General features: G+C 32.9%; 1 protein-coding gene across 1 annotated transcript; it reads right to left on the bottom strand.

The window, feature by feature from the left end:
• Positions 1-13,534: 13,534 nt before the first annotated feature.
• On the bottom strand, positions 13,535-21,080 carry LOC135138598 (uncharacterized). Its single transcript, XM_064068575.1, has 9 exons — positions 20,901-21,080; positions 20,671-20,793; positions 20,376-20,620; positions 14,646-14,874; positions 14,152-14,597; positions 14,007-14,105; positions 13,847-13,949; positions 13,640-13,798; positions 13,535-13,588 (listed from the first exon to the last, which is right to left on the bottom strand). Exons 1-9 carry the CDS (start codon positions 21,078-21,080, stop codon positions 13,535-13,537), a joined length of 1,638 nt encoding a protein of 545 aa, XP_063924645.1.
• Between the last annotated feature and the right edge of the window lie 349 nt (positions 21,081-21,429).

Below are 21,429 nucleotides of genomic sequence, written 5' to 3' on the forward strand. Positions count from 1 at the left end.
CAAAAGTTCTATAATCAAGTAATTGACCACTTTGCCAATACAAAACAAAGACGCATTGAATTGGTTTATAAAAATTTCTAATTTACTTTTTTAATTTTGTTTTTTACTAATAAATAGTTGTTGACGTTTCATGTTATATTTTTTGTTAGAATGTGTTACTTTATAACTTGAATGTTATTTTCATTTTTATTTGAGTTTATTGTCGTTATTTTATTATTATAGATGGCTTATATTGTATAAGTATATGCTTTACTTTATACCTATTTGAAGAATATTTTTTATTTTGTTTTACCAAGTTGTTAGGACTATATGAATTAACACCATACAGGAAGCAAATTATAGATAATGACTGACTTGAGGTCCCTGGTTCTTGTATTCTATGTCTTAAAACTTTGGGTTACTCACTGCTGGCCGACCCAACCAAAATAGTCACGAGCCGCCACTGGTATTTTGGTCCGTATAAGCCGGAAACTGCATAACGCGGAAACGGAAAATGTTTGTAAGTCCCAACGTGTCAAAATACATGCACCCAACTCTGTGTAAAACGGAAGCGAGAACAAAATTGATGATTTCTGCGAAAAACATGTAATTCAATTCGTAGACCTGCAGGTGCATTTTTTGTCAACACAAAGTCATTGTTCTCAATTCTTATTTGATTAGTGTGTCTCGTGATTGTATGTGTGTTCGCAATGGCCCAAAACAAGACCAACTACAACAGCAAAATGGATTTAATTAATGTACACGAGCCGCAAAATTTGAGTGTTAAAGAACTTTGCAACAAGTTCGGTTGCAAAGAAAAGCAAGTGTATCAAATAATAAAACATAAAATAAATTAGAGAAGAATGGCAACGTGGTGAGCGTGTAGCCAACCTTTTGCAGTTGAGAATAAGTATGGAAAATATATCTCAATGGCCGAAGAAGCAAAAAATAATAAACGACTGTTTCAAATAATTCTTTTATATGTACCTATGTATTCAATTTAATAAAAATTGATTTCCGTTTTATAGAGGTTTACTTTCCGTAATAGGCGGGTTTCCTGTAAAAGCCGGAACCCTGTTTAAGACGGATCAAAATTCTGGACCCACGCGATTCCGGCATAGACAGGTTTTACTGTACAAGTGGTAATACAAATTACACTCCTGTTCATTATTTTCTGAATCCCAACCTTTTATTTGTGAAAAACGATATCTGCGAAGAAGCTTGACTGCAGGTCCCGATCTAATTCCATTTTTTATTATATCCGGCTGCAAATCATTGTTTTTGCATTCTCTTAAAGTAATATTTAATAAAATACTGTCATCGTGTTTTTCCTTCACAATGGAAAATTTCACGTACCTATATGTCCGATTTTTAAATGTGGAGATCGATCAAATATTAAAAACTACAGGTCGATTGCTATAATTAATAACTTTTGCACAATATTTAAGATTTTTCATTTTTTACATGACAGATTATATAGGCATACTGCTAACAACATCAGCTTGCATCAGCATGGATTTATGTCAACCATAACAAACTTAGTTACCATTACAAAATATCTGTGTGAATCACTTGATCATAAAAAGCAGGTTGACGTCTTGTATTTAGATTACTCTAAAGCATTCGATAGAGTGGATCATGCGGTACTAATAAAAAAATTGGACCTCTTAGGATTGTCCTAGAATTTGACTACACTCATATTATCATACTTTTCGGAAATATTTCTTTGTGTTCAATATAATGGATATAAGTCATCTTGGTTTCTGCAACACTCTGGGGTTCCGCAAGGCTCAGTGCTGGGTCCTTTGTTCTTTATTGCCTACATCAATGATTTAACATCCAAGCTCGATGTTCCATATTTGCTCTACGCAGATGAGTTAAAAATTTACCATCGAGTTGACACCTGGGAGAACTGTCTTAAATTACAGGAGGGTATTAATGTAATCATAGACTGAGGACCAAAAAATAATTTGTCACTGAATAAAGACAAATGCTTTATTGTATCCTTCTCAAGGAAATCGTCAAATATTATGTTTGATTACACTCCTGAAGGTTCGCATATTAAACGAACAGACACATATAAAGACTTAGGCGTTATGTTTGATAGCGAACTGTCCTTTAAGGATCACATTGAAAATATTGTGTCAGCTGCCTACAAAACTTTAGCAGTTTGCAAAATTTTTAGTCTACATGCTAGACGGTGAATATCCAGTTAGGGGCTATTCAAATGATCTATTGCTTGAACGAGTTCAAATTCCATCGTTGTCTAGCAGGAGAGTGTATTTCTCTATCAAATTTTTGCACCAAATCTAGTCGCATTGATTCTCCAAGTTTGCTATCTAAATTGCGTTTGAATGTCCCGCAGTTTTATTGTCGAAAATTCAGAATATGTATACTAATCCAAAAGCTATAAGGTTATATGACCATCATAAAAGTAGTTGACCGCAAATAAATATCCCCTTTGTGTGGTTCGCACTAAGCTTACCGGTTGGCAATAAATCGTCTTCTGAACATTTCTTGCTCACATTTAACAGGGCTGGCTTTCAAAGCGACTGGTTATTTCGGAACCCTCAGCGGCTGCAGGTCGTAAAGAAATAATGGAGTGGTGGAAATACATATTTAGTGAAAGCCACCCCTGAACGAAATCACAACAACCGGTCGAGCTGCAGTGGACACGTTATTTACAACACTAATACCTTTTCTATTGCAAGCAACTTAACTTCGACACAATGGCATAATTTTAGGATAGCCATATAACCTTATAGCTTTTGGTCTACTATATTTGAGTTATTTTCTGCACGAACGAATATCATGCAATTTTCTCCAATTCAGTGCATGATAAAAAATTACTCTTCTGTCGATGAGCTGATATGTTTTCAACTAACGCTCAAGAGTTAAAATGTATTATTTCGTCCAAAACTTAAGTTAGGCAGTGTTTTGTGGTTTTTAACGGTTATATTTGAGTAGGTTTCATAGCATCCCTGTATGGGCTGCAGTAGCCTTTAGCTGCTAGTTGCGGTGACCTCCTTTATTCCATCTGAAGATAAGCGCATTAGTTGGCTTTTAATTGGGTTTACACCTGTTAGTCAACTTTGCACTAATAATTAACTTTGTGAAAAATGTAAGTACTTCAAAACTTTTTTATATCTGTAACTATGATACAATTTGGAGTCATTTGACACATTTTTTTTATGCTTATTTGCTTTTTTTTCAATTTTATGCATATTAAAACTTATATGCTTATTTAATGCTTTTTTCGACGAATATGAGTTTTAATGCATATTTTGTTCAAATGCCGGCCTTGTCGGGATGACAAATACTTGTTAGTTAGTCGCATCGTATCGTATGCATTTTACCTGGACTTGACCATTGAAGTACACTTACTCAAGACCCTTTCTGTGAATAGGTTCCGGTCGTTTGGGTAATAAAATTTTATTATAGGATTGGAAAAATACTCCATAGATTTTATGACTTTAAATCCTTACTTCCGTTGATAATGAATTAAAGCTTTTAACCAGATGTTCTTTTTCGGCATTTTGCGGCAAGACCGTTGAAGATTTTCTAGAAAAAAGGATTATTGTACCCAACTACCTACCTTAAAATTTTTCTAATGGAAACTTTTAAGTAAATGAAACGTTTATTTCACAACCATCAGTCTATCGCATCTGTCGTAGTACAGTGTTATACGTGGTTCTCCCTTGTCACATGTTGAGTTCTTTTTGGTAATATTACTGATATTTTAAAAGAATGCCGAAAGTAAAATCGACGCCGGATGAGTGGATAAGGGATTTTCCAGAATTAAAATTAGAAAACAACAAAATATTCTGCAGAGCTTGTGTGAAAACCGTAAGCCCACTAATTTTTTTTTATCTATTTTCCTTTGCTAATCCTGTATATGTAGGTTGTTTTAGATTCAAAGTGGTAAAAAATATAACGTGACGCAACATGTCAGAACGACTCTTCATGTAGAAAGGAAGAAAATGTTTGAAGTTTCTAAAATTAAACAGCAGACCATACATGAATCTGTTGCATCTACTTCCACAAAAGATGAGCAGTTTCAGTTTAATTTTGATTTATGTAAAATGATGATCCAGTCCAATATACCTTTAAAAAAATTGGAGAAAGGCCCTCTTCAAGAATTCCTTGAAAAACACTCCAATCGACATATTCCGGTTGAAAGTACTCTCCGAAAAAATTATGTAGGCCCAGTGTTTCAGCAAGTTTACAACGAAATTAAACATCGCATTGGAGATAATTATTTATGGTTCGCTGTCGATGAAACAACCGATAGTTGTGGAAGATACGTGGCAAGTTTAATTGTTGGAATCTTAAATGAAAATTTCCCTAGTCGAGGGTATGTAGTAAGTTTGAAAATGTTAGATATAACAAATGGCAATACGATTACCAGATTTGTAAATGACAGTCTTACGTCACTATTTTTGCCAAATGCCGTACCGGCGAATAAAATTTTATTGATGATCTCGGATGCAGCTCGTTATATGTTGAAAGCAAGGAATAATCTAAAAATATTGTACCCCAACTTAATTCACTCTGCTTGCATTGCCCACGGTTTAAACAGAGTGGCTGAAGGAATACGTTTGCAGTTTCCTACTGTTAATAAATTAGTGGCAAATGGTAAAAATATTTTTGTTAAAGCCCCACTAATAAGAGTGCAACATTTTAAGGAAAAATTTCCAAACATACCATTGCCCCCAGAGCCGATTATAACGAAGTGGAGAAAATGGTTACAGGCCACATTTTATTATGACAAATATATCAAAGAATTTGAGGAAATAGTTACGGAGTTTAGCGAAGATTCTTCTCAATCGATTAAAGATTGCATAAATATTTTGGAACACAAAGATTTGCGACAAGATCTAGCTTTTCTAAGAAGCAATTATCAATTCGTATGTGAGGTAATGGAAAAGTTAGAAAAACCCAACATGTTGTTGGTAGATGCCATAAACTTAGTGAAAGAATTTAAACAACAAGCAAACGCAGTAAGGGGTGATATTGGTACTAGAGTATCTCAAAAACTTGACGAAGTGTTAAATAAAAATGCAGGTTTCGGTGTTATTTCCGACGTTGCTCGTGTTTAACAAGGCCAGAAGGTGGAAAATTTGGAGTTAGATTCAACATTAGTTGCAAAATTCAAATTTGCGCCAACAGCGAGTGTGGATGTTAAACGCACATTTTCCAATTTTAAACACATTTTAAATGATCGGCTAAAAAAATTTTACAGTGGACAACTTGGAACATATTACAATTATAAATTGTTTTAAAGAGAACTGAAATAAGTGTGTAAAATATAAAGTCTAGGATTATTGTAATAATATTTTATCCAAAGTTCTAAGAAGTGTTCTTTGATTTGTAATATGATTATGTTTTTAATGCTTTTTTGCTTAAAATAAAACTTTTTTATTGAAAATGTGGTGCTTATTTACGTGCTTATTCTTAATTTTTTTGTGCTTATAAATCCGCTCTCTATTAATAATTAATAATAATAAGATACTAGATCTACTAATAACATTAACCTTCCAAAATTTAATTAGTTAGAGTGTAACGAGCGTATCCATATGGGTCCCTCCCAAAATTATTGTAACGTTAATATTTACTTACGCAGAAAAATTATCTTCGAGTATTAATAGTACGCAATGTACCAAGGAATTAGATACCTGTTTATGAGTTGCTACCTGTCTTTTTATGAAGCCGGGGTTAAATTTTTGTAACTCCCTACGGATTAAAAACAGTCATTACTAGGGAGCGGATTTCTGTCGGGCTAGACAAGGCCAAACTCGGTACGGCTCGTACGGGATGGGAATTCATTGCAGTTACCGGCTGCACTTCGTTTATTTGCGATTAGAATAACGCTGCTTCGTTGCACTCTGCTGTTAATTCCAGTTCCCATTTACTTAGCCGTTTGATTAATAAATCGTTAATTGTATTTATGGAATCAATTGACAATTAAATTCAGTGATTACCTATCACCCGCTACCGAGGCCCGGCGATGCAGCGCGTCCCCACCTATAATCGTGACGTAGCCCGACAGAAATCCGCTGTCTAGTCATTACCTCATTACATTGCAATAAGTGGGGATTAAAATGAGTCGGTGTTGATAAAAATGAGTATTGCATACACACATTCCATTTATATATTACAGTGCCGGTACCTCACCGGCACCGACTTCACTCTTCCTTCATTCTATCATCCTCCATCACCCGCACCCCCATACCTCACTCCGTCACACCCTCTCTCATCCTTCTCCTTTTCTTAAACACCCTTTCCGCAAATCCCATTAATCTCTCATACATCTCTTTTGACTCCAACAACCTTTCGAATCGTGTTTCCTCTTCCCCCATCCATACTGACCATTCACAACTCATTCTTTCCTCATCATACAATCCACACTCGAAAACAATATGCGAAACATTCTCTACCTACCGCAACCACACAGATCCGTATCACTCAGTCCTCTTTTATTCAAAAACTCATTCATCCTCCCATGCCCCGTCAACAAAAACAACCCAAACATTCTCACTCGCAAACCTCACACTCGTAACAAAATCATGAGTCACTCTACCCTTCTCGCTCATATCCCATCTTCTTTCCCAGATCTCCCACAGTTTCGCATCCAACACAACCTTTTTCTCCAGATTCTCTCCCTGTTCTAACCTAATCTGCAGCCATTCCATTTCTCCTAGGCTCCCTCCCCTTTTCGCCCTAAAGATCACTCCTCTCTTCAAAAATTCCAAATCACACGGTAACTTTCCCACTAACACTTGCATCGTATCCTTAAAGCACCATGTACCCATACAACACGCTCCTTTGACACTTGTTCACCAACTCCCTCGCATATATAATCAGACTATATCACCACAACAAACGAAGCACACGCAACCACTAATCCTTCATATATCATTCGTACCGTTCGTTTATCCAGACTCCATTCATTCCTCAATACACGCCTCAATTTCCCCATCATTTCCATCACCCTACCTCCCAGACTTTCGATTTGCGGCCTAAAATTCATACGCTCACTAACTTATATACCCAGATACCTTACTTCACCTCTTTCACATACTTCACACGCTTATCCTGAACCCTCACATTCGCCGGTCTCGAGTCAGACAACGATCCCTTCAGAAGCAGCATAACCGTTTTTTCCCTGGAGATCTCGACACTACTCCATTCCCCCAAGCAACCACCATTTCCATGATTCTACTACAACTGGCCGCAAACAACTGATCGCAAACAATGGTCGCAAGCAACAATTGATCGCGGCGACAACTGATCGCACGTAAATTGATCGCGGCGACAATTGATCGCATGTAAATTTATCGCAGCGTCAATTGATAGCAAGGTAAAATTCATCGGGAAGTATTCTCTTTTATTAACACTAAATATTTTGTATTCTGAATTTTAGTTGCAATAAATTTAGCAATCAGGTAAGGTGTAAATATCGAATTTAAAACAATTTGAATATAGATAAGTGACGAAGTTAATAGTTGCACTTTAAAAATTAAAAAATACGAGCGTAAACACCTTGTTACATAAGATTTTTTATTAATAAATTGTCATTTTGCTTTTTTTTTAAGAGATTGTTACTATTTATGTCGTTGCTTATTTTACTCATTATATTATAGGAACTAGGTTCATTATAATAACTACTCAACATAAAAAAAGTGTTTATTGTTCTTAACTAGATTTATTATACAATTATTTAAAAAATGATATTTTTAACAACCTTTAACTTTTAACACATTGTAATACAGAATTGGCTCTATTGTCTATTCTTGTCTTTATACATATCACCAAACAATAAAATTTATGAACTAATAGTACATCTAGAGTATCCATATGCAGCGAATGTAAATTCCTCTGGACGGATATAATACTCATTTTAATCCCTTGTAAATTGCAACGGATCTTTTACAGGGTTTGAGAAAGGTTTACGTGTATTGTAAATATATGTATATTGCAAAAACTTTTGTTAGAGCGTCAAGAATAACTTTGTGTTACCGGGACATCTAGTAAGAAATATAGGTACTAATGCAACTAAAAACTTACGTTTTAATTATTATTATGTGACTAGTATTGTACTGAAGAAAAATTCAGTTGTGCCATATGTGGGTGGTAAAAATACCTGTACAGGGTTAGTCACGAGAAAATTACTTCTGAAAATTATTTTTACGCAACCCAAAATGCGAATACCGTGTACCACTTGATACTAACTGAATTTAAAATAAAATGCTTAATCCATGATTGCTTTGAGTTTGGCAATGTCATTTTGACAATTCTGGAAAACGAGGTTACGCGAGTGTGGTGATACCGCAGCCAGCTGGAGATCTCCGCTACCGCCGCTAATAAGTTTGTCAGGGCTTGCCTCGAGTGCCTCATGATCTTTCGCAACCGATTAATCACGAGAAAATTATTTCTAAAAATTCCTTTTACGATAGATATTTCTGTGACGTGTAAAGCAGCTCCTAGATCTAAAAAAAAAGGAAGAAATAATTGGTTCGCAGTTTTCCATGAACGACCCTGCTACGGGCTGCTATCCGATTTTATTATTCTCCGCACCATTGATTAACTACATATAGATAGACCCATGCTATTGTTTGGAGCGAACAGGCCAACGGCCGGCGAACAAGAGATGGCGCACCAACAGTCGGCCGTCAAACGCCGGCGAAAAGCTTGGACACCAATCACGCGCATAGGTAACACAAATCACACCAACAATACATTTAATAAATCTACCACTCGATAGAGGGCGACGAAAAAAATGTGTAAAAATCTCATAGTCAGCATTTAGATAATTTACAACGTTGCCAGATGAGTCTAACACAACTTTGCAGTTATTTCTATTCGATTAGATTTTATTTCGTTTAAAAGTTTCTGGTAAATAAATGGAATTATTATAATGAATAAACAATACAAACAAATTATTACTTGTTATTTTAAATACTTGTTAGTGTTGATGAAAACATAAATAGTTATTAAAGTTATTCTAAATAGTAGCTCAAATTTTACTGTACGAGTGGGATGTTTCAGGACGAGTAGGTAGCCGAGTCTTTAATTTCGAAACGAGTACTGCGGAAAGAGTTACCGGACGTTTGTCGTTATGGATTTTATTTCATACTGTCAACATATTTTTTTATTCGATAAAATTATTACTATTTTGAGAAAAAGTTCAAATCGAGTCACTTTTTGTGACATCGTTAGCAACCTCTGTTTGGCAAATGTTTTAATTTGTTTATTCGTGCAAGTCAGCATCATATGTTTAAACACATAGTATAACAAGTTTTGTATAATCCGACTCGATGGACCAATGTTTTGTGCAATCCGTCTCGAAGGACCAATGTTTGTGCAACTCGGCTCGTCCTACCAGTGTTTTTTGTAATCTGGTTGATACGACAATGTAATAATGAATTGTACTTTGATATTGCTCGAAGGACCTTTGTTTTGTTGCGTGCGAAATAATAGACAGCGTTCGGTTTCGATGTTTAATACAGGACGGTTACAGATTTACAGAAGTACTAAATTTACATTTGTATTTACAATAACAGGTAAAGCAAAAGAGACCCAAAAGGGTCAGTGGCCGCTTCCGGAAATGGAACACTTGTCCTTTTTGGCTCAATTTTACCGGACTCGTTCGAATCCAGTAAAACGTCAAACTTGACATAGTATTAAGTAAAATAAATAAATTTTATGATGTAAATACAATTAAGTATATCGATAACTCGCTACTGAAAATTTATTGAAATATAATTTGTGTTAAAAAAAGATTTTTGTGGTTTTATGGTTTATTAAATGTAATTAAAATAAATAATATCAAGAACTTGTATTATATATTAAAAACATTCTTTGTAAATAAGAAAATTATGTAAATAAACCATAAAACCATACAAAATTTTCCTGCAACCTCTATTCAAAATCCCAATTTACCAAGAGGAATTAAGGCAGAAAGATGCTTCACTGAATTTATTACCGATTTTTCAAGAAAAGTATGCTTATAAGCCTATAAGCGTCTAATGGATTAAAACAACAAATAATAATCATAATTTATTTGTTTTATTTGTTCATTATAATAATCCCATTTATTTACCAGAACATTCTAAATGCAATAATGCGATTAGGTATACTGACCGTTTTAAGGAGTGCTCGTCCAATAGTGCGTAAACTAAAAGATTTGGTAAATTTTCTTGGAAGAGTTTGTCTCTTCAATGAAAATTTATGGTTTTTAACTCTTCTGCCGCTTGAAAGTCCCGCTATGTGAAAATAGATTATTTGATAACCTGGTTCGTAATGAATGTAAATACGAACAAAAGCATATTTGCATATACTAAACAACTGGCCATATCGATACCAAACTTGTACAGATATGTTTTTTAATGCTTCTGTTTTCAATGAAATAAATTTTATTTGCAAAATACTTAATGTCTAACGACATATTACGCATACATACATATGTAGGTACTACTCCATTTACTATATTTCCAATTTGTGCATTTTTCGCTTCATTCAAAGGAGCCAGGTAAGAAATATCAGTGAGACCGGCGGTCTTTGAATAGCTCGTAAATAAAGAGATTTAGTGAAGTTTCCTAGAACAGTCTGTCTCTTCAATGAAAATTTTAGTTTGTTGACGTAATTACCTAATTAGGTGGGTAGAATTTTAAACCGGATCGACAATTTTACTATGAAATATAGGTACAATACGCTATATTCTTTTCTCGCTGCAAGACAGAACAAATAAAAGAATAGTTTCTAAAGCTGTTCCATTTTTCCACTTTTTGTTTTCTTTGAGATACGAGTAGTTCTTGTGTCGAAGTGAAACATTGTCCTGTAACGTCCTGCGACGTGGAATGGAGTTTCTTAATGTACAAAAGTATGTTAAATAATAACCGAAAAATTTTCTTGGTTAAAAATAAAGGAAACACAATTATTACTTGGAATAAAAATAAAGAATATCGAGAACTTGTGCTATGTATTAAAAATATTTAATGTAAATAAGTAAATTATGTTAATAAACCATAAAACCACAAAAACCTTTTTTTAACACAAATTATAGTTCAATAAATTTTCAGTAGCGAGTTATCGATATACTTAATTGTATTAACATCATAAAATGTGAAAGAAAATGTCTGATTTTTGACTTTATGCGGCATATGTTACCCGTTTTTTTAAGATATATATGAATGCATATGTTTTGTCTTTAGTATATATCTGTCCGTCTCTAATCTAATAAATTTTCTAAAAAAATATAGTAAGTTTTGAAAAAACGCATTTAAAAGCATTTTCCTTTGTATTATTAGTAACAAAAGCGAGCACATAAAAGCGTAGAAAAAATTTCCAATGTGTTATTTACATTTATTTTACTTCATACTGTGTCAAATTTCACGTTTTACTGGATTCGAAGGAGTCCGGTAAAATAAAAAAAAACGGACAAGTCCGGTAAAATTGAGCTAAAAAGAAGTCCTGTAAAGTGTTACTATGTGTTTAAACACCATTTTTGATGCTGATTTGCACGAATAAATAAATTAAAACATTTACCAAGCAGCGGTTGCTGACGATGTCAGAAAAAGTGACTCGATTTGAACTTTTTCTCAAAATAGTAATTATTTTATCGAATAAAAAAATATGTTGATAGTATGAAATAAAATCCATAACGACATACGTCCGGTAACTCTTTTCGCAGTACTCGTTTCGAAATTAAAGACTCGGCTCCCTACTGTCGCCTCGTCCTGAAACATCTCACTCGTACTGTAAAATTTGAGTTACCGGACCGTATTTATAATAATGTTAGCACTAACAAGTATTTAAAATAACAAGTAATATTTTGTTTGTTTTATTTATTTTTATTCATTATAATAATCCCATTTCTTTATCAGAAACTTTTAAACGAAATAAAACCTACTTGGCTGGAAATAACGGCAAACTTGTGTTAGGCTCATCTGGCAACGTTGTAAATTATCTAAATGCTGACTATGAGATTTTTACACATTTTTTTCGTCGCCCTCTATCGAGTGGTAGATTTATTAAATGTATTGTTGGTGTGATTTGTGTTACCTATGCGCGTGATTGGTGTCCAAGCTTTTCGCCGGTGTTTGACGGCCGACTGTTGGTGCCGGCCGTTGGCCTGTTCGCTCCAAACAATAGCATGGGTCTATCTATATGTATTTAATCAATGCCCGCACTTTGCATCCTACAAAAACTTACAACATGGGCTGGAGAAGATTAAAGCCGCAGTGTACATCTGCCCACCTACATCCGACAGATTAGGCAAATAATTCTGAGTGAATAGTCGGCCTTCCGAGTGAAATGCCCCTCAATAAACTTTTAAAACTTCCCAAGCTAAAAATTAGTCACTCCATTGCGAATAACCACTACTCAGTAGCGTCGTCATCCTCGTTTCTACTTTTTAACGGCATTCACTGTTTGTATTACTTGTTACTCGTGATGTATTGATTGATTTAAATATTTTAAATAATATTAATTAATAGATAATATAAAACTGTTGTGTGCGTTGTTTTATTCAACAATTTTTGTTCCATGAGCCGCTTCAAAAAAATAAAACTGTACGTCGCTGTCATCGGCAGTATTATCTGGGTAATAAGGGGTACTGTTTATGGCGCTTTACCGGTTTGGCTCGAAACCATCATGTTAAGTCTGACACTTCCTCCAGTATGAGTATATTCTTTGCTCCATGGTCAAAACTAATCTTTTTACGATCTTATTTACACAAATGGCGTAAAAGTGGAGATTGGTATGTAGGTACTTAGCGAAGGGAATGAGATAAATTATTCATTCTTTCGTATCTACAAGCGCCTCATTAACAGTGTGAAGCTCCAAAAAAGTCCTGAATGAAGAAACATCTTTGGTTTTATTATGGATTAAAGATAATCCAGAACTAACTTGTAGTGACCAAAAAATTTTCTGCAAAGAATGCAGTAAACTCCAAAATTAATTGTTAATATATAAATTCAAATTTCTTTGCACCAAATTTATTAAAAAAAAATATGTATTTAATTTTTTAAACTATCAAACGTAATGGAAATAATACTTTTTAACTTAAAACTGTATGTAACGAGAGTTTTTTCACGATTTCATTGATTATGATAAATTTATAAACTTTTAATTTGACAGTTGTAATCATTTTAAAGCAATTTTTTTTAAATGACCCGTGTAACACGTTTTGAAAGCTATTTTTTTCGCTCGTTTAACTGACAAACTTTAAACTTGTGAGAAAAAAAGCATGAATCACTTACTTGAGTGTCTAATTAATAAGACGAATAATCCAAATGAACATTATAGTAGCATACCGACGAAATATGTGTTAGCATTAAAAACATTATTTTACAATATTTTCACTTTTTTGCACTTTGGTTTAGTCGGAAATGAGCCTAATAGTTACTGTTTTTATGGAACAAAGCTAGATTGGAGCAATCTAAAAAAAATAAGAAAACATAATAAAGCACCAAGACTAAAATATTAAAAAATTGCTTTCTCCTTTTATTATCATGTAAAATGTGTTACATTAGTCCAATAACTTATTCCAAATTTACATTGTCACAGCATTAAGATAACTGACAAAAGACATAGTTACCTTAAACACCTAAGAATAGCACCACCTTGTATCAAATCTTTCACTAAATTATAAAACTACCTGAGTGAAGGTCATCATATTAATCCAAACTATTCCATATCCACTAAAAAGAATCTTCTTTTGTGCTCTACTAATAACAAAAATCACTTGTTTACTAATACTGGATTCTTCAAAGTTGTACCAAATTTGGTTGTAGAATATATTGCTAACTTTCTCCGACTAACATTGTATTATTACGTGAAAAAAAGGACAGAAGAAAAAACTTACAGCCTCTGTGACCAATTCAGCGGTGTAACAATAAATTGCAGTATCCAGAAACTGGCTTACGATAAATCCGATATATTTGACTTTGTCCACAAATGGGTAATCGCTAAAAAATACTTCATAATTTACTGCAACAAATAACAAAAACAATATAAAGCTCAACTTCACACATATGAATATAAGAATGCAGCACACTGAAACGGTGATGAAAAATTCGAACAGAAGTGTAGCGCTAAAATAAGTGTTGATTTTGCTGCAATATCTATAAAAATCACTATTTAAAAAAATATGGAGATTTAAATACGTACTTAATTAAAAAATTGTGATAATCGACCAAGTCCTTCAGTTTTTCAGGCGTCTGCAAAGTTTCAAACCTATGTGCCAGTAATTTAAACTGAATTACTGCTGGAACAGAAAGGGCACAAAACAGTGATGTCACACCATAAACACTAACAAATAAAGGGGGTGTCATATACCAGTAAACAGCATACAAAAAATAAAACCATCCTTCCGGTACATAAATTTTCATTTGCAATTCGTGAAAAATGAACGGCTGTATGTAAAACACAGCTGCTAAAATCACAGCGTAGTTTTTGTAATAACGGATAAAATTTGACGTGTTTTGGAAAATATATTCGCACTCTTCACGTATGGATCCTTGAAGGTTTGCAATTCCCCAAAATTTGGACTGATTTTGGAGTAAATGCTCCAAAATCGGTTTATTGTAATAGCTGATTATGTATCTGCAAAATGTCTAAATTTTGTGATAAATGGTATCCTTAAATATATATCATATACGTACATATAGCATAAAAAGTACAGAAGACAGACCTTCGATTGCTTGAAGTGTGTCCCTGTTACACCAAAGCGCTACTTCTACAATGGCCAGTAGAAGAAGAAACGTGAAGAAGCTACAGTTGACGTAATGATTGTAAAACATCAGCAGCTTGGACCTAAAATACGGATGCAATCCAGCGTATGAAAGCATTATTTCTGGATAATAACGTAAATTATAATAGTTATTAAAAACCCTAAATAAAACAGCTATTAAAAATTGTAAAGTAGGTAATTAAATTTAAGCTACATTTTGAAGATGTAAATGTAAAGTCTGAAGTACATATGAACTGTGTCAAGTTTTATTTCCTTTTATAATGGCTGCAAATAATTAAGTGATCGATACCACATTTGACTTATTCTTGATTCATAATGACTAATGAGATGCAATTATGGAAGAAAAATAAACGCTCGAGTTGCATGTGCTGTAATTTTCTGAAAACAGGCATTCATTTTTAATTATTCGGAACATATCATCAGTTATAATTTTTGCTTGTATAACAGTATTTGATCTTGATGTGGAAAATAGAATATCTTCGATTAGTTGGACACTTTAGCTGTAAATTGCGGTGAAGGTCAATGGTGGAAGGCAATCTCATGTTTCAAAAAATGGATAGCAGGGGCCACTGGAAAATTAAGCTATAATTAAATCTTAGTATTAATTGGTTCAACTAGGTAAATTGAGCTAAGCTTACGAATACAAAATAAAAACTGTTTATTAATTGTTTTTATTTTAGTTTGTCAAGATTTCGCAAATTATATTGGTGATTATAAACCATTAAATCATTTAAAAAAAAATAAAATTTTAGGCAAAATTTCTAGAAATTAAAATTCAAAGAGTCAGCCTCACATTTATAATGTTTACTTCCCGTTACTTTTACGTTTTTTCGACCTTTCATTACCCCTAAAGTACAAAGAAATAGGTATCCCTTTTCCGTCTGTCAGTCTGTGCGTCTGTCTGCCTGTCCGTCTGTCTGCCGTCACAGATTTTTATTAGACAGATAATCTTCAAAAGTACCGGGCCGATTGTTGTCAAATTTTATATTTATATTAGGCCTATCACGTAGATGGTAAAACGCTAACCAAAATTTGTCTAATCATCCCCACCAATAATGTGATGACGTCACTTCAAAATTGTAGATAGTAAATGGGTTTTAAATTGTATAAAATAACAGTCCTACACATATAATTTATGATGTTGTATTGATTTTTTTATCCGAAGTATCCAGACTTTGGAAAAAAAATCTAAATTATAAAATAACATTTTGCAATTTAATTTTGAATCTGCAAAACCGAATGCTTTGAAATTTTACAGATGTTTTAAAGTTATGATAAATCCTCTCTAAAATGTCCAAAATATGATGAGTGTATACCTGTGATCTATCATTCCATTCGTATTTTCTGGATTTGCTTATACAGGTGTCCCAAAAAAATTAATGAATCAGTCAATTTATTTTATTCATTAAATCAAAAATTGCAGAACTGAATACTTTGAAATCTGGCAGATGTTATTGTAAGCATGTTAAATTTTTAATCAAAATGTATCTGTGTATTAACCCCAAAAAATTGATGACGTCATCTCAAAATTTTGCCGAATAAATCCTATCTAAAATGTGCAAAATATTATCAGTCTATACTTGTAATTTATCATTGCATTAATATATTTTAGATTTGCTTATACAAGGTGACTGAAATAAATTAATAAATCAGTCAATTTATTTCGTACTTGTACTATCTTACTATTCTCTAGGTATACTTTTTGGGAAAAAAATCGAGTATGCTTACTTAATTAATTGGTCGTCTCTTTTATGTTAAAGAGACAAAATTAATCAAATGTCAGTTTCTTATAACACATATGCATGCATTTAATGTCACGGTTACGTACTTCAATCCCGGCGCTGACACGATATGACGTACTAATGGTCGAATAAACATAAACACAACAGTTAAAGTTAAACAAGTACTAGGAATTACGAATATATTGTTTTCCACTGATTATCTGCTTTAAATATTTTTCATATTGTCCCCATTTGTTCAGACCGTACCCCCTTGGAATTTACACCCTCGAGGCCCAGGAATTGAGGGGGTGTTATTTACCCTTCTGGAGCAAGGGAAGTTCTGTCGAAATAACCTTAGACCAATTTTTTTCTTGTGGATTGAACTGCATTTATTATTCGTTTGTTTTGTTATTTTAATTTTTTTTGTTGTCATGTTTTTCTTCCTTGAGTTATTTACATCTGTCTTATTCTTAATTTTGTCAATCCCTTTGTGTCTATTTTGTCTTTTCTATTTTTGCTTTTTTTTCTAGATATTGCTGTGGACGTCGCTTATTTTTTACTCTTTTTTTGGTGATCTTTCTTGCACGCTTTTTCGTGGCTTTTTTCGTTTTTTCTATTATCGTTTTTTGATGCATAGTTTGTGCTTGTTTCTAAACCGTCTTTTTCGTACACTATTGTGTATGTACTCTTCATATTCTTTGCCTTTAGCACTGTCTCTGTTTTTCGTATTTTTTTTTTTGTTTGTGTGTCTCTTTTTTGTAGTATTTTTTTTATAGTTTTATATATAACTACTTTCTTGTTTTCTTGACGTTTCATGACTTATAGAGTACGAAAATGTCAGTCTAGCGTTTCCGTCTGTCATCTGTCGTCTGTCTGTGTTGATTTTTAATTGATATCATATCCGAAGCTACCGGATCGAAGGCTTTAGGAATTTCGTGTAGACAAAAAAATGCTAACCATAATTTATCTGATAATCTCCACCAACAATTTGATAACGTCCTTCGAATTTTCTATTTTAGTAAACCCTATTCTATTTGTTATATTTCGCTTGTTTAAAAATAGTTCACAAAATGAGAAGAAAAACTATATAGATAAGGTACGAAAGAAACCATAAAAGTTATCCCAAAAATAATACAAAAAAGGCAACGAAGAATGCGAAAAAATACAAAAAATAGCGACAAAAGTAGCCACAAAACATAGGATGAAAGAGGTAAAGAGGTGATAAAGAATATGACAAAATAGACAGAAAATATGAAGTCAAAACACATTATGAAACCAATCTAAAAAAAATCTAGGTTTAAACGCATATTAACAAAAAAGAACAAGAAAAAATCTGCAAGAAAAGATACGACATTAAAAATGATAAAAAAGGGACAAACGAACCTTAAACACAAAATTAAAAAAAGACGACAGTAATAACAAAGAAAGTCATAAAAAAGGCAATAAAGTAGAAAAATAAACAGGAAATAGATATAAAGTGACAAAAAAGGCGACTGAACAGATATAAAAAAGGTCAAAAGTGACACATACAACTATCACAGACGCACAAAACAACTACAAAGAGGGAATCTAATAACAAAAATTCAATCGACAAAAATGCTGAATAGGAACAAAACAGCACAAACCAGCAGAAAAAAATAAAAAGTTCACAAATTAAAGACAACCAGTTAAAGACAAACGCATGTGTTTTATTAATCCATAGTATTCTATACAATTGACATTTGATAGAGTCGTGAAGAGAGTTAATTTTATTATACGAAAAATGAGGTTAATTTGTACCATTTTAGATGGTTCGATGTCATGGATTAAATTTTGAGTCTACTGAATACGTATCATATCTATACATGCACTTCACAACGTTTGCAAGAAATCATGGCCAACTTGGAGCCAAGGATTTTTTAAGAATTCGAAGAACAATATATTAAGAGTCAAATTATTACAAATTCGACGCTACTTCTAGAAAACACGAGAATTAACATTATAAAAATATAATGTCACACCTCAATTCCCACTAGACGTCATATTATAGAGACGAAATAGAGTTGTGGTAAACGATTTACTTAGTTAATACAGATTTGTTGGATCAATTAGCGTAATCATGAAAGAATGCAATTTATTGTTGGCCACTGTGCATCAACATGTCTGGTTGTGAACTAACTACCATATTAAAGTATTATAAACATTCCATATTGACACAAATTACCGGTTATGAGTCCGGGATCCACTTAATAACACACATGCGATCTCTGCTTCAATTATTAATATCAGGCTGTAATTACTCTAAACGAATTGATTTTTGTTAGAGCCGTAGAAAAGGAGGTCAAGTTCATAAATAAATCGAAAAGTCTTTGGTATGATAAATACGAAACCATTGCAACCAAATTATAAAAAAAAATAGTCGAAGGTTATTTTATAAAATGTGTTTTTCTACATTTTGACGGTACGGTAAAAACTTTGATGATGCAATTTAGATTTGTTTTATGAATATCTGGATAATAAAAAATCAAAGCGGATTCATAAACATAAAATTGTATATCAAACTTTGAAAAAACATGGAGGTAGTCAGTCACCCAATGGATTTCTTAGCTTACGTTCGGGAAGTAAAAAACACTACATGGAACTAATTTTCAACAATGTGTAGCAAAATGTAATCCAAAAGTATTTGCATCAAAATAAATATGTAATATAAAAAGGATTGTTAAAAATAATGAGCTAACGTTTAGGGATCCACTGAAAATGGCTAAATATTTTATGAAGCCATGAATTATAAGTGGAGTCATTCACTTAGTAGACCTTCCGTGTCAACCGGTAATTTACCAACCCCCGTTAAATGTTTCATTAACTAACACTGATTGATACCACTGTTTAGTGGTGATTATTTATTCGTTGGTTGTATTTTTGTGGAAAAAGTCGGGTCTAATGAAGTTGCTTAAGTAACAGAAAAATACTAGAGATGTGCCGACTGCAGTCGGCCGACTAGTCGGCTTTGTCAAAACCGGTTAAAATTAGTTTAATCGACCGAAAATTGGTGTCAAAGTGTAGATAATCTTCCGCTAGTTACGATTCTGAAATCGCCGTCACGATATATGGTCCAATAAACACGCAAAGCGCATTTAAAATTTCCAAAAATTTTCCAAAAAAGTGGTTAAAATTGGTTAAGTATTGTATAAACTGCCCTAAATTGTGTTATTCTTTATTTTTGTACTGAGTTACTACAAAAAATTAAATGTTAAAATTATCCAAAAAAATTTAACACATTTTTTGAAAAAAAAAGAAACTTCAGTTATTCCTTTTATTAAAATAAAACAAGTTTTTAAGGTAGTCAGAGAAATAGAAAAAAAAACCCACTGTCTGTTGCATTTATAAACAGTCGGCCGACTGTAGTCGGTACATCTCTAAAAAATACATTTCCTTAAAAAGAAATGAAGACGTTCTTAGATAATGCTTGTGATGATGAATATTTACTCCAAAAAGTAATTTTTATTGTGGAAGTTTTCGGAAGATGTAGAATTGGTGAATTGGTGGTCATGTTAAATTCCCTGTCAAAACAAGAAACTAATTTTGCCCATTTATCGGCAATTTGATATAAATTTTAGTAATTTGAATAATTGTAACTTTTATATTTCACACCACAAAAACAAAAGTAATTTACACAACTATATAGTTCGGGAAGCAGACTCAGGTGTACAATATGTTTTTATATTCCACTCATCTATTAATTCCTTATAATTGCTATGACACCAAACACATTAACAACTCAATAATAACGAGGCCATTATGAAAGGCTGTTATGAACCATAACGCCCTCCACTTTTTTTAACAATTTTATTCAACATTAATAACTACAACAGAAGGTACAAAGTCAAAAAAGTTTCTGATGTGTCCCGAAATAAAAATTACAATTTTGAAATATCCCTGACATCAAAGAAGACGCAGCAATTCCAGATGGTAGATGTAAGTTTCCAGTTAAAACAGAATTTTCTAAGTGGATAGCTTCCTCTTGAAGTTTGATGAAGGTCATTATCGTAAACGACTTGGGTTCATCGATTTTAGTTTTTGGAGTTTGCACTAATATAACACTTCCTTTATCAATAACATTTTCGATAGTGAGCTGCACCACCTCAATTTTTCTTAAAGCACCAAATACGCCAATTACTAGAATCACCTGAAACAACATATTTTGAGAAAACGTTGTCAAATAAATCTTTTGCATACCTTGTTCGAAAGATGTGTTTCGTCAGGAGCATCTTTTACGAACGTTAAAACTTGTTCCCCTGTCAAGACTTGTGACTTTTTGGGAGAATATCCCTTCGACTTTTGCTGAAGGAATGCAATAAACTGTTTGAAATTCGAAATGTCAATATTGTCCACAAGGAATTAGGGCTGTATTTTTCAAACTATATAAAAAAGGACCATTATTAGTCAACATATTTAAACTAACTCACCAGGTCTTGAAAGTAAGTCATCATCCCAGTTTCGTTTATGCCATCAAGAGAAATTTTCCCTTTCCACTCGTTAAAACTTTTAAATTTTTTCTCGTACATTTGCCTGGACTTTAAAAGTAGTAAAGAATCCTTAGTTTTTTCGGCTTTTGCCGCTATTTCTTCAGAAACCTCAAAATTCATCGTTTTGTTCGTTTGGAACCACGCGAAAGCAACTTTATTTTCACCAAAAAATTTCTAAATTTTGATTTAATTTGCAATTTTTCGTAAAATGTAAGATACTGAATGCACCTCAGAAATTAGCGGCTGGATTGGTACATTAATGTCTATAATTTTTATATTTCCATTATTTCATCAGTGTATTAGAAGGAGCTGACACATTGTTTCTTGGTACGTGTTCAAATTCTAACTGAATATAAAGGTCCTCTTTTCTATTTAAATTTCCTCGTGAATTATCTAGTACGTAACTACTAATGTAATTATGTACATTCGTTCAAAAATTGGTTTAAGAATGTTGCTTATATTTTTGAAT

This window comes from Zophobas morio, unplaced genomic scaffold (genome assembly GCF_036711695.1).
Source record: "Zophobas morio isolate AGI-343-1 ecotype UQ-CSIRO unplaced genomic scaffold, CSIRO_AGI_Zmor_V1 ptg000030l, whole genome shotgun sequence".
Classification (NCBI taxonomy): Eukaryota; Metazoa; Arthropoda; class Insecta; order Coleoptera; family Tenebrionidae; genus Zophobas; species Zophobas morio.

Coding starts and splice junctions, on each gene's coding strand:
- LOC135138598 (XM_064068575.1), bottom strand. CDS start 21,080: ATGAATTTTGAGGTTTCTGAAGAAATAGCGGCAAAAGCCGAAAAAACT. Junction 20,794..20,900: donor TGACTTACTTTCAAGACCTG/GTGAGTTAGTTT, acceptor AATTTCAAACAG/TTTATTGCATTCCTTCAGCA. Junction 13,799..13,846: donor CTGAATTGGTCACAGAGGCT/GTAAGTTTTTTC, acceptor ATACAATGTTAG/TCGGAGAAAGTTAGCAATAT.